The sequence below is a fragment of the Antedon mediterranea genome, chromosome 7 (genome assembly GCF_964355755.1).
Source record: "Antedon mediterranea chromosome 7, ecAntMedi1.1, whole genome shotgun sequence".
Lineage (NCBI taxonomy): Eukaryota > Metazoa > Echinodermata > Crinoidea > Comatulida > Antedonidae > Antedon > Antedon mediterranea.
Genome location: NC_092676.1, coordinates 25,471,165 through 25,487,388, shown reverse-complemented (window position 1 = coordinate 25,487,388; position 16,224 = coordinate 25,471,165). Strand labels below are relative to the sequence as shown.

Genomic DNA, 16,224 nt, shown 5'->3' with positions numbered 1-16,224 from the left:
AGAAGTACGGTAAACCTACTGCGCCCCGTAACTCAATGAATCATACACAGCGCGATTTGAGAAGTATGGTAAACCTACTGCGCCCCGTAACTCAATGAATCATACACAGCGCGATTTGAGAAGTACGGTAAACCTACTGCGCCCCGTAACTCAATGAATCATATACACAGCGCGATTTGAGAAGTACGGTAAACCTACTGCGCCCCGGTACTGCGACCAATTTTGTATTTGAATAATATTAAATATTAGTTAATATGCCTAACAATTATGATATATACATCAATATATGATGTTTTACGTGCAAAATAGAATAATCATGTACTGAACTACTATACTAAAAATAAGTAATGTAGCCCAATGTCAAACTACCTAGCCCTAACATCATATTTAGAGACTACTGTATTGGCATTACCCTACTTATAGGACCTACGCTTAATTGTCACAATTATGTTTCATTGAAAAAAATAAGGTTAAAAACAGTAAAACACTATAAACGTCTGATTAAAACGGTTTTGAATCGTAATCTATGCTCCACCACGTGGCATAAACCGGCCGAAATGGTCTAATTTACATATTATTTACAATATCACCTGTCTAGGATTAGGACGGTTCCAGTTTTTACTAGGTAGTGTATGTAAGTCTTTATTTAAGTATATTTCTTACTAATAGTTATTTTGAATTTAACAATTGCAACACAGGTTTAACTGTTTAAACTGTTATTATTATTTCAACTACTAAATGATTTTATTTAATTATATAATTAATTTTAATAAACTTGATTCATTGTCCACCCCTCTGTATACTATGTGAAATAATCTCGGTTAAATAGAAGCGGTTTACGTGAAACACATTACACTCTTCCTCGTCGGCCGACACTGCTACACAGAGGATGGGATTTATTCAACTATTATTGTTCACATTGGTCAGTATAAAACATAGCATTTTTTTAGATTAGAAAAGAATACAATTGGTAGAAATACAACCAATATGGCAGCGGAATTATTTTACCCGAATTTATCAATATAGAATGCTATGTATACTTTTAAAAAAATGGGTCCTGTAGAATGGTAATTGTGGTATCCCGCATATGTAGGTATACTTTTTTCATAAGAAACTTTATTGGAAATCCTGCTCTGCTTGAAAGACCAAATTACAGGCATTTAATGATTGTTTTTTGTATTGGAATTTTACAGGCCCTTGTATACTCCCATACCAATGGTTACTCGCACACCAATGGTTACTCGCACGAGTGGGGGGCTGAATATGGTGAATGTAGTGCCCCGTGCAATGGAGGTACGTATTGACGTTATCCGTAAACCAAATTGTAATTTTGTGAGATCCTAAGGGTTATTAGTCCTATACAGTAATGTTACAGGTGGATTTTGAGTACCACGCCCATTAGCACTTCTGGAAACACTACGACATGCACTATTCGTATAATTACATCATATACTATTATTTATCCAAGGTATTGAGTTCTTGAATAGAGTTTGTTACTCGACTGGGATAGACCGGCAAAAAGTTGCGGTTACCTACTGCGAAGCACCTGGAATACCAGAGTTAGTGGCCGCAGAAACACGCCCTTGCAACGCAGAGCCATGTTCAAGTAAGTTAGTATGTCCTGGGACAGTCCAATGTGCCATGGGGAAATTTTCTTTTTCGCAAGAAATGTATATTTATCCAAATAGTAATGAAGGCAATAAACGATATTGAATTATAATGGCAAATGCCCAACTTCTATTCTTCAGTGTGTAACCGAAAATACACAAGGGAGACGGGTGTTCTGACGTCACCATATTGGCCAGAGAAGAATGCCATTCAGCAGTTCTGTCGTCTTCAAATAACCGTTGCAGCAACGAAAAGAGTTCTTATAGCCTTTGAAAAATTCATACTGGAAGGCCTGCAGCTTCATTCTAATGTTGGGTTAACAGAAGCGAAAGTGTGCACGTGTGGAAACCTTGTCGAGGTATGTTTTTCCTTTTCTGAAACAAATATTTCAAACATAAAAAACGATTTGTCTAACATGAATTGGACTGGTGTTTATGGTACGGATGATCCTAATATTGCTTTACTTTCTTTTGAAACTGAATTTAAACGACTGTATGATAAACATTTTCCAATTCAAGAGCAGTCTGCAGGAAAAAAAAAATAAAGACCTGGATGACGGATTGGAACTCTTAAATTCAATAAAGCATAAACAAAAACTGTATTCCAAATCCCCCTCCGCTATCCGAATGACAAAAACATAAATGAATATAAGCAATTCCGTAACTCCCTTAACTCTTTAATAAAATTAACTAAACGCGATTATTATGAAAAAAAAGTTTAAGCAGCAGAAAGATAATATCAAAGGAACATGGACAATTATAAATAGTCTCATAAAAACGAATGAAAGTAAGCATTTCGAAGGAAACTTAACGGAGGATCCCAACATAATTACCTCCCTCCGCCATCCATAAATTCTTTATTTCTCAATCTTGGGACTGTTTTTGAGATTATGGATATTGTTATGCGCCTCAAAAATAGTAAAGCACCTGGCATTGATGATATTAACCCGTCTATTATTAAACAACTTATCCCTTTTGTTTCTGAACCCCTCTGCTACATTTTCAATCTTTGTTTTGTAAATGGCACCTTTCCTGACACCCTTAAACTAGCTAAAGTAACTCCTATTTTTAAAACTGGTGACAAATCTGATTCCAGTAATTACCGTCCTATATCAGTGCTACCGATCTTTTCCAAAATACTTGAACGCCTTATTTATGATCGAACATATAATTATCTTCAAAAAAATAATATACTTTACAATAAACAATTTGGCTTTCGTAAGAACTATAATACATCCACCGCACTTCTTCAATTAACAAACGAAATTGTTGGGGCTTTCGAGAGGGGTGAATTTGCCATTGGTATTTTCATTGACCTCTCGATGGCCTTTGATACAATTGATCACGATATTTTATTATATAAGTTACATAATTATGGAATCCGTGGCCCTGTATATAATTTATTCGAAAGCTACCTTTCAAACCGCAAGCAATGCACTAAATTTAAACACACCCTTTCTGATTTTCTTCCTATTTGTGGAGTCCCTCAAGGTTCCCTGCTTGGGCCTCTATTATTTTTATTATACATAAATGATATCCATAATGCCTCAAATATGTTTTCTTTTCTGTTGTATGCTGATGACACAACCCTAATTTACACTGATAAAAATATAGATTCCCTTTTTAAAATATCAACCGAAAATCTACCCAAAATTTTAACATACTTTTCTGCAAACAAACTTTCTGTTAATCTAAAGAAGTGCTGTTGTATGGTGTTCTAAAATTCACAAATACCACTAAATACTAGTACTTTTAAACTAAAAATTAAAGATCAATTAATACCTATTGTTGAGAAAACTAAATTTCTTGGTGTTTATCTGGACAGTAAGCTAAATTGGAAACATCAGATTACTCAAGTCGAAAACAAAATATCCAAAAGTGCTGGTATCATATATAGATTATCATCTTTCATCCCTCAAAACATACTCCGGATTCTTTACTGTTCACTAATCCTCCCTTACCTCACTTACTTTAATATTATTTGGGGTAATACATACCCGTCCTACTTAAACAAACTGTTATTGATCCAAAAGAAAACCGTAAGATACATAGCAAATGCTCCTCCTTTATCCCATTCCAATCCTTTATTTTCTTCATTTGGTCTTCTTAAAATTCAGGATATTAACCATCTTCAACAAAGTGTTTTCCTCTATTCATGGCTAAACTCGATCCTGCCATCTCACTTTGATGATTTATTTAGTTTCAATCTTAATTTTCATAACCACAGTACTCGGAGTGCAAATCAAATACGTATTCCTTTTTTTAAAACTACTTCTTTTAAACATAGCATTAAGTTCACTGGTCCTAAACTCTGGGATAACGTACCAGTTAATATAAAAAGTGCTTTGTCTAAGAAGAGTTTTTCTTTTAAATTGAAACGGCACCTCTTATCTAGTTATGTTTAATTATCCTTTCACTCATTGTAGTTTTGATATTTAGTCTTTTCGGTACCCTAAAACTTAAAGTCTTCATTACTGTTTTTGTCCTGTTTCCGGGTCCCTTGTTGTCCTGTTTTTTTTCTTTCAGTTTCTATGGGCTGCCTTATACAAGCTTTGCTTTTTAGGAATGTTGCCCCTCTTATTTTAATAATTTTTACTGTTAATTTTTATTTTCTATGAAAGACACGAGAAATAAATGTTACTTTGATTGATTGATTGATATTATACCCGTATGAACATCAGTGATGACTAGTAAATCAACCACTGATTGTTTTGTGGAAATCATTATGAATAAGATCTCTTCATTCATTTATTCATTCATTGTATAATTGTATGTTAATCAAAATGTAAACCAACTAACCAACCAAATTTCATTTGTACCTCGTTGTTATACATATTCACTGTTCTTGCAGATATCTGACAAGATATCAGATCGTCGAATAAGTAGTTACTGTGGTACAAAGCAACCATTCTCCTGGATTTCTGAGTCTAATGTCGTCCAATTAGACTTTGTTACGGATATGAATTTAGTTTTTAACCGATTTAAAGCAACATACAGTACCATTGACACTGCTCCGAGTAAGTCATTTTACAATTGTCATTTGTAATCAATCCTAATGGTCCTGACGGAGAAACAGATTCACATTATTTGTTATAGGCAGTGCATTATATATAATGAAAGTGAATTGAAATTTTGATACATAAAATACATTCGTTTTAGCCTGTTATAAATTTATTGAAATCACTTCGGACAAAAAACTTCGACAAGGGTTTATAACATCAGCTAATTTCCCGGATAATTATGACAACAGTTTAAACTGTGAGTATGTGATCCACGCTGACCCTCTACATAGGATTGTGTTCTACTTTGACCAATTCAACTTGGAGCCTAGTACGGGTTGTACAGCTGATAAACTTGTGGTAAGCCGTATATTCTCTTGTACTGTTTATTTTCTTTTTCTTTCTTTTACTGTAGGCTAGATAACTATCTCCTTAGTAATAAGTTGCAATGATCTTCTTACTCTTTTACCAGAATTTTAGTTTACTGTAGGCTAGATAACTATCTCCTTAGTAATAAGTTGCAATGATCTTCTTACTCTTTTACCAGAATTTCAGTTTACTGTAGGCTAGATAACTATCTCCTTAGTAATAAGTTGCAATGATCTTCTTACTCTTTTACCAGAATTTCAGTTTACTGTAGGCTAGATAACTATCTCCTTAGTAATAAGTTGCAATGATCTTCTTACTCTATTACCAGAATTTTAGTTTACTGTAGGCTAGATAACTCTTTCTCCTCAGTACGTTGCAATGATCTTCTTAATCTCTATTACCAGGCTTTGTAGTCTATACAGTAGGCTAGATAACTATATCTCTCCAGTAAGGTCTTATTATAAATATGACGTTATTTTATAGATTGAAGATTTGTTTTCAAGACGCTCAGAAACCTATTGCGGCATTGTGCCACAGTTCTCATGGATGTCAGATAGCAATGAAGCAAGGATCCACTTCCTGACGGATGACTCCCAAACATACGAAGGATTCGTCATTGGATACGAGATCAAAGACAGACCACCTGCTTCTGGTAAGTTTGCCTAGATCTTTTTAGAATGGTGGTTACACATGTACTAGAATCTGAGCTGTTGGGCAGAACACTACAGTACAAACGTCATTGTTTTCAACAGAGTTCAACCTTCACATGACGGACAGTACAGGAACCTTCACGAGTCCAAACTTCCCAGAGGCATATCCAAAAAATTCTAAAGTGCAGTACTACATACAAGTGCAACCAGATAAATACATCCTGATCACTTTCCACGAGTTTTGGCTCGAGAGTGGAGACATCGTTACTACACCGTGGAGTAGTAGCCGATCACAAAGTCCACAGCCGACATTATCGTGTCCAGATAAGATCGTGGTAAGTAGAACTAAGGATGCTGAGCACCGGAGATCAAAGGTTTGAACTGTGGCTGCGACATGATCAGTTCCACGATACTTAACGGACACGGTGTGCCGCGGAAAATACTGTTGGTATTTGTCGCAACCAGACATAAGATCAAAGAACTGTTACGAGTTCCTATCTTGACCTTAGTAGAATTAGTCGAAAGTAAAAATAACAAAACTATTTACCAGTATGTATTTTTTTAGGTGAAAGATATTTACTACAGCAACTTCTTACTAGATACATATTGCGGTCACCAACAAGAATTCACGTGGATCTCACGAAGCAATGCCGTCATTGTGACGTTTACTTCGGATGCTAACGAAGAATTCAGAGGATTCACTGTTTCTTATCGCTCTCTCCAAAGGACACCACCGGCAGGTAAACTTCATTACATTGCTTACTGCCAAATAACCTTGTAATTTACTGTACGACTTCGGTCCCCACTAATGATTTTCAAAATAATGTTATCAATGTCCTTGTATTTTTAGATTGGGAGCTTATCTTTCGCAACGTTGCTGGAAATTATGAAAACACGTACAGCAGATGGATAGATCCAAGAGCTTACGGATTTTTTCCACCAGATATCAAGTCTACTTTATATAGAGAACTCTATAAAAGTGACCTAATGTTGGATTGGACTGAGCTAGGAATCAAGAGGGTAAGCCAGTTGAATACTATCGCAGTTTCCCATGACGTACTTCTGTTTAAGCCTACTTGATGACCATGTTCCTTTTTCAGAGCTAAATATTTATCTTCCATAACGCTTACTTAACTGCTGGTGAGGTTAATTGTTACCTATCTATACTTGGGTAATTTGCAGTCTGGACTTCTCTTGATTAGTGCTACTGTAGAAAGATGTTACCGATCAACCGTTTATAAATTTTTCTTTTACAGATCAAAATAAATCTATACAAGGACGGTGTGAATGTTCGGCAACTCCGATTCTACGCCGAAGAATCGAAAAGTAACACTGATTGGTTCAAGTGTGAGAACTTGATATATAGTCCTTATACAGACCTGAGAGAGTGTGATCTTACTGGTGACGACCGGAGAGTATTTCATTTGCCATTTGAAATTGAGTAAGTTGTAAACTGGTAGTGTGGTTTTCACCATTTGCCAATAGTGAATTGATAACTGCCCCCAGTAGTAACAGAAGTAGTAAGTAGTAGTAACAGGATATCTTGACCGCTAGTAGGCCTAAGTATTACATAAGCATACTTATATTTTAGGGACGGCCATGCAGCAGATTCCAACTGTTCTTTCGGTAAAATGTGGTTTGACTTGGAAGACGTATCCGCTCTGACTGGATTTTGCTACTATGAAACCACATCTGCCGGTAGACCTTACTTTGCCTACAGCACACGAGACACTGCCGGAGACACTTCCAGTGGTAAGATTTCGAAGACCTACAATTTAGACCTACTGCTGTAATTATATTAAAAAGTGTCGATTTTAACATTCAAACACTTTATTTTACAGGCGAGGGTATAGGATTTGCAGATATTTTTGCTATTTTCATCCAACGTGGTAGGTGCTTTTAAAAAATTGTTGTTACGTCATATTATATTATAATTTCTAATATTTTGGCATTTCTGTTGCGGCACTAATTTGGCTCAAATTAATTGTCCATAGATTGTCACGACTATGTGGACTTAGATACCACTGCAACAGCTACGGTCAAATCTCGTCTGGTCAGAGGTCTGTACATCAAGAATGAAGTGTGCGATATAACTGTACAATTAAAACCGGACAAACGAATCCTGATGCAGTTTACCCACTTTGTACTACAACAAGGAGACTGCAACCAAGACTACGTAGAGGTAAATTTTATTACCAAATTCGGAGCCGCTCAATGGTCGGATACGTCGGAACAATTTTAATGATATGATTAGCAGTCTCTTTCTTAACATTTTTTCTAACCATAGCAGCAACCAATTTGGGCCTTTTCTAAACTTTTTAAATTCTTTGAGCAGACAGTAAAGAAGCTACTCTTTTTCACTGTATGAATCGAATTAATTTCCATTACGTTGGTTCTGAGTTTTAATTTGATTACTATTTTCTTAATGACTAAATAACAATAATTACAGATTGAAGATGTGCTGTCGGGTGCTGCCGACAAGATCTGTGGAACACAGGATCAAATGACGTGGACATCTTCTGGTAACAGCCTTCTTGTGAGGTTCCGGACGGATTCTGCTGTCGCGTTCACTGGCTTTATAGCTACCGTTTCTAAGGAGATTAGGGACATAGAAGGTACATGCTACATAATGCTTGATTTCCAGTAGGATGCAACGTAAGCGTGTTGACCAATGACAAGCAACAGTTCGAATAATCCATCGTCCTTGTCTTGCGTGTTAAGAACCAAGCATTATGCACAAAATGTTCAAATACTTCAAGCAATATTAGTGACGGAATTTAGAGATACAAGCTCTTAATCCTTGCAAAAGTATTACTCACTCAAACTCCATGTTTGTCTTGTTTTTATTCGGGTTTTCTTGGTGTTTTAGATTGTTCTGCTGTCAACTACGATGATGAAGGAACATTGGTCAATGTCGTTAAACCGATACCAACCACAGGCTTCTTTTTAGAAGATTGCACAAATGTGATCCACGTTCATCCAAGCCAGAAAATTGTGATTACGTTCAGCGAGTTTGATTACCAATTTGATGACTGTCCCCAATTCAGAGTAAGTTTAGGCAAATCTAGAAAATAATAAAGGATAATTCTGCCATGGGCTTATTTGTACCGTATCCAGTACCAGTATGTACGTATTCAATGTCATACAACAATTGTTCGATTATGCGCAAACGAAACTGATCTTGAGTTTGGATATGACTTTGATAGTCATTGTGAAACGTTCATAGAGTTGTATTGCAAAGTGGTGATTTCTAGATTGTATTTCCTACAGATTGATGATAGGACTGATGACGCAGAAGGAATTGTCGTGTATGGAAGTCTGTACCCGTTCTCTTGGACATCTCAAAGCAACGAGCTCATTATATCTTACTGTGCTTTAACGCCATATCGAAATTACTTGGTGTACAATGCAACATATAGGTCTATTTCTACTATACAGGCAGCCGGTAAGTTGACACTGAACATGTATCTGCGCATGAAATAACTAGGCGCGCAGGAGCGCGTGACGTTTGTCAATGTCTGCACATTAGTTGCAAATACAATTAGTTGGTTAGCTATCAAAGTGTGTATAATACGACATAGATTTTTATTCCATAGCTGTAATATCATTCAAAGATGCCGAAATTCCAGGTGTTTTTAGCTGGCCACAGACTACAGCAACAAACACAGACTCCTTCCTTATCATCCGGTTACATCCAAATGATCTTCGGCGTGTCATACTAACAATCTCGGACTTTGTATTATCTGATCAGTCATGTAGCAGTTTTATGAAGGCGAGTAAATGCTTTATTATTTTATAGGCTTTCGGGTTAATCTTTCCAAGGTGGAAATTCGTATTTGATTTTCTTTTTGTTACTTTTAACAAAATATATTAGATTATTGATACAACAACGAAACGAGAGTCTATGTATTGTGCGACCGAATTTCAGCCTTTTACTTGGACATCTGACGCAAATGAGGTTAGAGACTTTTTTTGTTAAAGACTACTTTTAATTATATTCTCTGAAGATGATAGTGGTTTCCATTATTTTCTATTGTCCTTAATCTCACCCGCTTTGTATTTTGCACTGAGAGGTGTTTTGTGATTATATCTTATATAGTTGATGTGCTTATGCAAAATTAATTGTTAAAACTTGTAGGTTCTTCTACACTTCAAACATAACAGCAATGAACAACATCAAGTGAATGCCGACTATCACAGCTATCATCGCACGCGATTTGACTGTTAGTATATAATAATATTTACCAATTTATGGCAACAGTATAGGCTAAAAGAAAAAAAAAGAATTTGAATGTGACGGGGAATTTGCAAGTGATACTAAGTAGTACTACATTCGTTTCATTTTTTTTCAGATTACAGCTTTTTTACTCTTGAACACTTGTAAGTAGAGACTAGAAGCTAGTTAGGAATGGGGTTCCACCCTCGCTAATTAGCATGATATCAAGAGTACTTTTGATTTAGGCCGAATCTTAATTTCCTTTTTTTTTAAATTATTTATTGAAGTGATGAAAGCGGAAGTTTTACAAGTCCAGATTACCCGACAAAATATCCAAATAACCGCAACTATGAAGAATACTTGATCCACGCACCACCTAGCTACATTATCGTCATCACATTCAGCAAATTCAGCCTAGAGGACGAAACGGTCACCACCACGGAAATAAAATGCGAGCATGATTTTGTAGAAGTGAGTTAGATATCATATTCATAGTATTGTGCATCGAGGTAGGTCTAATCAAGGCAATCAGGACACTGAGCTCGCCTTGCCAAGATGGGAACTCGTAACAGTCCTTATCTTATGTCTGGCTGCGACAAATACAAACCGTAATGTACAGATTCTACCCAGTCTGTTAAAAGGCGTAGAACTGATCGTATCGCAGCCACAGATAAACCCTTTACGGAGTCTCGGGATCCGGTTAGATTGCCTTGGTCTAATTATGCCAAGTGACCTCATAGGCTATACCAATTGTACTCTATCGATTGTTATAGACTTGAATGGTATCTTGCGTAAACTGAGAAAATATCTCCCTCAAATGGCAAAACAAAACATTCTTGTGATTCTATTTTTCAGTTGTACGATATACAGACGGATCCTGTTGTATTCTGTGGAACTAAAAGTCCGTTTGCATGGGTGTCGACAGGAAACGAAGTTCTTGTCAAGTTTCTATCCGACTCTCACACTGTGAAAACCGGATTTTTTGCTAAGTATCACTTCCAACCCCATTTATCTGATCAAAGTAAGTTGAAAGAGGAAGACCTATTGAAGATAACATGCGCGAAATAAATATTATCCACACAATTTTCTATTATTGGGTGTCAAACTAGTATGTAATTCGTTGGTAATCATCGTCTAACTTGGAGACAAATTGTTCTTCCGTAGGCTGGATTTCCTGAAGGTTTGCCCTTTGTAGAAACAGCAATAATTACTTGAGTCACAAACTTTTCTTTCAGGTTGTGAAGGTTTGTTTACAGCAGATGTGGGTAACTTTATGTCGCCTGGCTATCCTTACCAATACGACAATAATGTCGTTTGTCAGTATCGCTTCCAGGCTGCTCCAGGCAAAAAAATCCATTTCAAATTCTTGCATCTTGATATCGAAGACCATGTTGACTGCGCGAACGACTTTATCACTGTAAGTATGGTTTGATGGTCCAAGTAATTGAAGATGTTGAGTGCCAAATTCGTTAAAATCCTTCTCATAATTACCCAGAATATCTTCAAATTTGCCATTTTCCTTTTACAGCTGATTGATGTTACATCTGGAAAAGAAAAGGCGTTCTGTGGTTTTAAGCAAAACGCACCAATTACTTGGGAATCCGATAGTAACCTTGTGTTTGGCAAGTTCTCCAGCAATGATCATTACAAGTTCTCTGGATTTTTGGCCACTTATGAAGTGAAGAATGTGGACAAATCTTCAGGTAAATGCAATCACATAAAAACATAATGTCCTTTCTGAAAAGCGTGGTTCCCACTAGCGACGCAACACAAGGACGTAACGCAACGCAAGTGAATTGACCAATCACAAGCGATGGCTTATTCGCTTGTGATTGCTAACTGTCTATAACTTCGCTTGTCATTGGTTAAAACGCTTGCGTTGCGTTTACGTCCTTGCGTTACGTTCTAGTGGGAACCAAGCTTCAACGATGATTTCTAGCGTCGGTGTATCCTAACTACGAAATGGTATTTAGGCCTAGTGATTGCGATAATGTACACGTGCCTACACAATCTGTAATTCATTCTTTTTCTTGCTGATAGAAAAGTGATTTTTTTTCAGCTTGTGTACAAAATTTTGATGGCATATCGGGTCACGTGTCTTCTCCATGGTTTCCTTCCTCGTACCCGAATGACATCACGTGCGTCTACACGATCAATGTTGCTGAGGGCTTTCTGATCAACCTATCGTTTGATTTCTTTGACATAGAAGAGAAGAATACAGATACGAATGCTTGTGATTATGACTATTTGTCGGTAAGATAATGCGCATTACTCTCTGCGCTGCGCAGACGATATTTGGCTTTCTGCTTATTTCATCTTCTTTGTGATTATTTACTAATCTAAATTAAATTAACAGATAACCAATCCTGTAAACTCTCAAGAAAACAAAATAATATGCGGCAAGAAAGATGATCTTCAAATTGGAATTTCAAACAATGTTGTTGTGTTGACGTTCCATAGTGATTTCATTAAAGTTGGGCCAGGCTTCTACATCACATATACACAAACGGATCAGACTGGTATACAACCGATAACTACAGGTAAATATATATAAATGTAAATAAACCGCACAGTGATATTGACCTACTTGTTATCAGAAAAGTTTCCGCAATATATTGTCCAAACGTTGCTGGTTTCCATTATTTTAACATTAACTATTTTAAATATTACAGGTTGTGATGAACAACTCACCAGTTTAACAGGTGAATTTACAACCCCCAATCATCCATTGAACTATCCACTGAACATGGACTGTGTTTATACGATTACCGTTGAAAAGATTTACAAGATTGTACTCCACTTTGATCCATTCAATGTGGAATTTCAAGATACGTGTAAATACGACTTTGTACAGGTATGTATCGTTTGCTATGTTTTGTTACACCTATGTAAATGATATAGGCCTATTAGTTATCGTGTTGTAACGCCACAATGCCCTTTTCAGAATTCCCTTTTAATTATTTATTTAAGTATTTATTTTGATAATACTTCCTTTTATTGATTACATTATACTTTTTAATCATAATTTATCTTTCCAGACTCGTTATATACTTTACATGAATATATGTTTACCTCATTTTTAGTCGCGTGGAAGCGACTCTATAGTTCACTAGGTCGGTCGGTCTGTCGGTCCGGTATCACTATGCGTTTTATCGCTTTCTGACCTTATCTTGATATCAGTTTAATCTAGCTAAGTCAATTTTTCACAGTATAATCCTTATGGCCAGGAATCGATGTGGTTATGTTTTCACGGTGCGCAATAAAAATTACGCGGTCTACGCACGATTTAACGAAATCACGTTTGTAATCATATCTTCACAACCATGAATCACAATTAAATAAAATTTGGTACTCATAAATTTCAGGGCATAAATCATCATATGGCAATACAATTACGTGCGTAGCGCATGTAACGCATGCGTACGCGCGCTTCAAATTTTCCAAAATTTATTTTCGATGAAATAAGAATACGTTTCAGGCAATTTTAAGCGTTTACAAAATTGCCATGAGTGCGCAGATTTTTGCGCGCGCACTGCACGTTAAAAGTTATTGCGCACTCTTTTTTCCCGATTTCTGTTTTCTTGACTTACTTTTCAACTCGAAATTACGTTATACGAGCACGTCAAAAGTGACAGGCTACAGGTTTAAAAAATATAACTGTTTTTAAACATTTCAACTTTTTTAAACATTTAAGTAATTTCGGTCAGTTGGTAGGTTGGTCGGTCGGTCGGTAAACACTAAGCACGCGACTGCAGCCATCTATATGGCCTTGTTTTTGAATATTTTTTCATTTTTTGAAATAATTTCTTTCCGTAGGTGGTTGATGAAGCCGGTGGTACCGACAAAAAATATTGTGGTAGATATTCCGATCCGTTGATTATTCATTCGACAAACAATAAATTGTTAATCAAGTTCCATTCGGATAACATGACTCCAAGTACTGGTTTCCGGGCACGTTACGAGTCGTGGCTTCTACCTACATCGGCTCCTATCATCACTGGTAAGTGATAAATTGTCCTACTCATAAAAAATACCATGCCGTTCTCAAACCTGTTAATTTATTGTAGTCACGTCGTAGCTTCACGCATTATGTGAATTCCCATTTCCTGCACACCCATACGCCAAAATTGTATTATACATTCATTCATTTTTTAATTTCGGATAGTACATCTACAAATCATACAAAAAACAATTTCACCAGAAAATTAACAATAATGCTATAAGCAACTTCCACAAAACCAATATCCTAAAATACCAATTTGGTGTAGGTTGGATTGTGAAAGTATTGTCATGAATTCTGTCCTTAAAAATATTCAGAGAAGAATGAGGGAACGTTATTGCAATTTTCTATTAAGCCTTCATCATTGTCAAAATTTGTTTTCGGAAGTACTTAAAGTTAGTTGTTGCAATGTTCATGCTTGTACCGCACTATTTGTGCGTCATGTTGGACACTGTTATCTCAAATTGTCAACAAAGAATAATAAATGATCAACTGTTTGTTTATTCCTTAGGTTGTCCGCATATTGAATTAACGCAAAAGACTGGAATTATTTCAACACCAAACTTTCCACGTAACTACGATTTAAACTTAGACTGCAGCATTCGTATCGCTCTACCAGAAAATTATGTTTGTGTCATACGTTTTGAAACGTTTGATTTAGAAGACGACGAGAAATGTAGCTATGATTACGTAAAGGTAAAATCTAGGGGTCTGAGCAGGCGTACTTATCTTCTCGCTTGTCCTCTGTTCTTATTACGGTTTTTCGCTATTTTTGTATTACATTTTCTACCATTTACAGATTAAACGTATTTTTAGGTAATAGAATAACATTCAAAGACTTGGAATTAGTGTAAACCTAGCTTGCCAATAAAGTGTGATGTTCCCAAATGTAGTAGTGATATGCCAAAATATGGTAGTGATATGACGTCATCATGTACATATATGGGAACATCACATTTTTGATAACATAAAGTTTGAGAGGGCGCGTAGAGTGCATAGAGAGCGTTACTGCCTGTTTTATGCGGATCTTTGTTAGGATTACGCCCCTCATCATTATTGATAAAATAATTTGTTTTGCTTGTTTTCAGTTGCTAAGTCTTCCAGGCGGAGAAGAGCAAACCATCTGTGGAAATCGTAATTCTTTTGATTGGACGTCGACTACTAACATCTGCCAGGTTGACTTTCACAGCGATGAATACATAACGAAAGGTGGCTTCAAAGCTACTTACGAAGGTGTTCAGATACAAAACATCATTCCAACTTGTAAGTAGGCCTAAGCCTGGCTGAACATTCAGTATATTATTCTCATTGCTTTTAGTGGTCAGTGGGTTGCAATACTATTAATCATTATTAGTGCAGCAGCATAAAGTTTTTACTTTTATTTTGTTTTGTGTTGCTTAGCATCTGAATGTGTCCAGACTCTGATGTCACAAAGTGGTTCATTCTCTTCACCAAACTATCCAAAATATTACGATCTAAATAAGGAATGCATCACCACAATCTTTGTCCCATATGGAAATGTAATAGAAATCAAGTTTACTGGTTTTGAAGTCGAATATGAGGAAAATTGTAGTTATGATTTCGTCCAAGTAAGTATATTTGTGAATAGGCGAATTAAAAAAAAAATAGGTGAATTAGCGAGAAGGAGTTCTCTTTTACCCAAAAAAATCATCGAAGAAAAGATTGTTTTAGGCCGGACTACCTAGAAGATCTAGGGGCCTAATTTGGCTGCTGGCTAACGTAGGATTGACAGTGACCTAGGCCTAATTATCATCACTTTTCTGCTGGCCTGTTAGAAAGGAAAAGGGCTCGTGGTCCGTGGTTCACTACGAGCTTTATTAGCTTCATTATCATAAATGATTGTGAAGAGGATAATTGATAAAAATGACATCATGTATGTCTGCCACAGATCTATTTTTACTTTACGAACTCGGGAAAGTTTTTTAATGATATATTATTACTTTTCTTACAGATTACTGAATTACCATCGCAAGTTAAGTCACCAAAATACTGTGGGGCATTTGACGAATTTAAGTATACTTCAAAATCGAACAAAGTTAAAGTTGCGCTTTCTAGTGATGAATATGTGTCGGCGAAAGGATATTCAGCAAGTTATAAAACCATCAGTCACTATTGAATTTCAAAAAGCAATAAATAAATTATATAATATTATTAGGCCTAATTGCTATGAATTGTCAAACGATTATATTATATAGAAAGAAGTAGGCCTATTTACAAATAGAAAAATGTCAATAAAATTATAAAAATATTGTTTGTATAAATTGTACAGTACTTCTACATTACCGATATATACAAATCCACCCATGCAAATCCACCTGAATAGTTATGCAAATGAGGCAAAATAAGTCGTGCGGCTTCGTGA

The 16,224-nt window shown here is 36.1% G+C and overlaps 1 protein-coding gene across 1 annotated transcript; it reads left to right on the top strand.

Annotated features, from left to right (window-relative positions):
- The first annotated feature begins 869 nt into the window (after window positions 1-869).
- LOC140054372 (cubilin-like) lies at window positions 870-16,088 on the top strand. Its single transcript, XM_072099344.1, has 33 exons — window positions 870-922; window positions 1,194-1,293; window positions 1,469-1,606; window positions 1,749-1,966; window positions 4,459-4,624; window positions 4,767-4,966; window positions 5,459-5,627; window positions 5,728-5,960; window positions 6,191-6,365; window positions 6,476-6,645; window positions 6,882-7,066; window positions 7,217-7,377; window positions 7,467-7,514; window positions 7,620-7,807; window positions 8,075-8,240; window positions 8,495-8,673; window positions 8,896-9,070; window positions 9,222-9,397; window positions 9,500-9,583; window positions 9,764-9,848; window positions 9,978-10,005; window positions 10,129-10,312; window positions 10,697-10,862; window positions 11,077-11,258; window positions 11,370-11,544; window positions 11,901-12,094; window positions 12,198-12,381; window positions 12,514-12,695; window positions 13,658-13,841; window positions 14,353-14,537; window positions 14,930-15,104; window positions 15,243-15,430; window positions 15,814-16,088. The coding sequence occupies exons 1-33, from the start codon at window positions 890-892 to the stop codon at window positions 15,976-15,978; spliced, it is 5,241 nt and encodes a 1,746-aa protein (XP_071955445.1). The 5' UTR covers window positions 870-889; the 3' UTR covers window positions 15,979-16,088.
- Window positions 16,089-16,224: the final 136 nt, after the last annotated feature.

Excerpts from the sequence above, each read along its gene's own strand:
- LOC140054372 (XM_072099344.1), top strand. The coding sequence starts at position 890 with ATGGGATTTATTCAACTATTATTGTTCACATTG. Across the intron at positions 9,584-9,763 it reads GGACATCTGACGCAAATGAG|GTTCTTCTACACTTCAAACA; the intron begins GTTAGAGACTTT and ends TAAAACTTGTAG. Across the intron at positions 10,313-10,696 it reads GCGAGCATGATTTTGTAGAA|TTGTACGATATACAGACGGA; the intron begins GTGAGTTAGATA and ends TCTATTTTTCAG.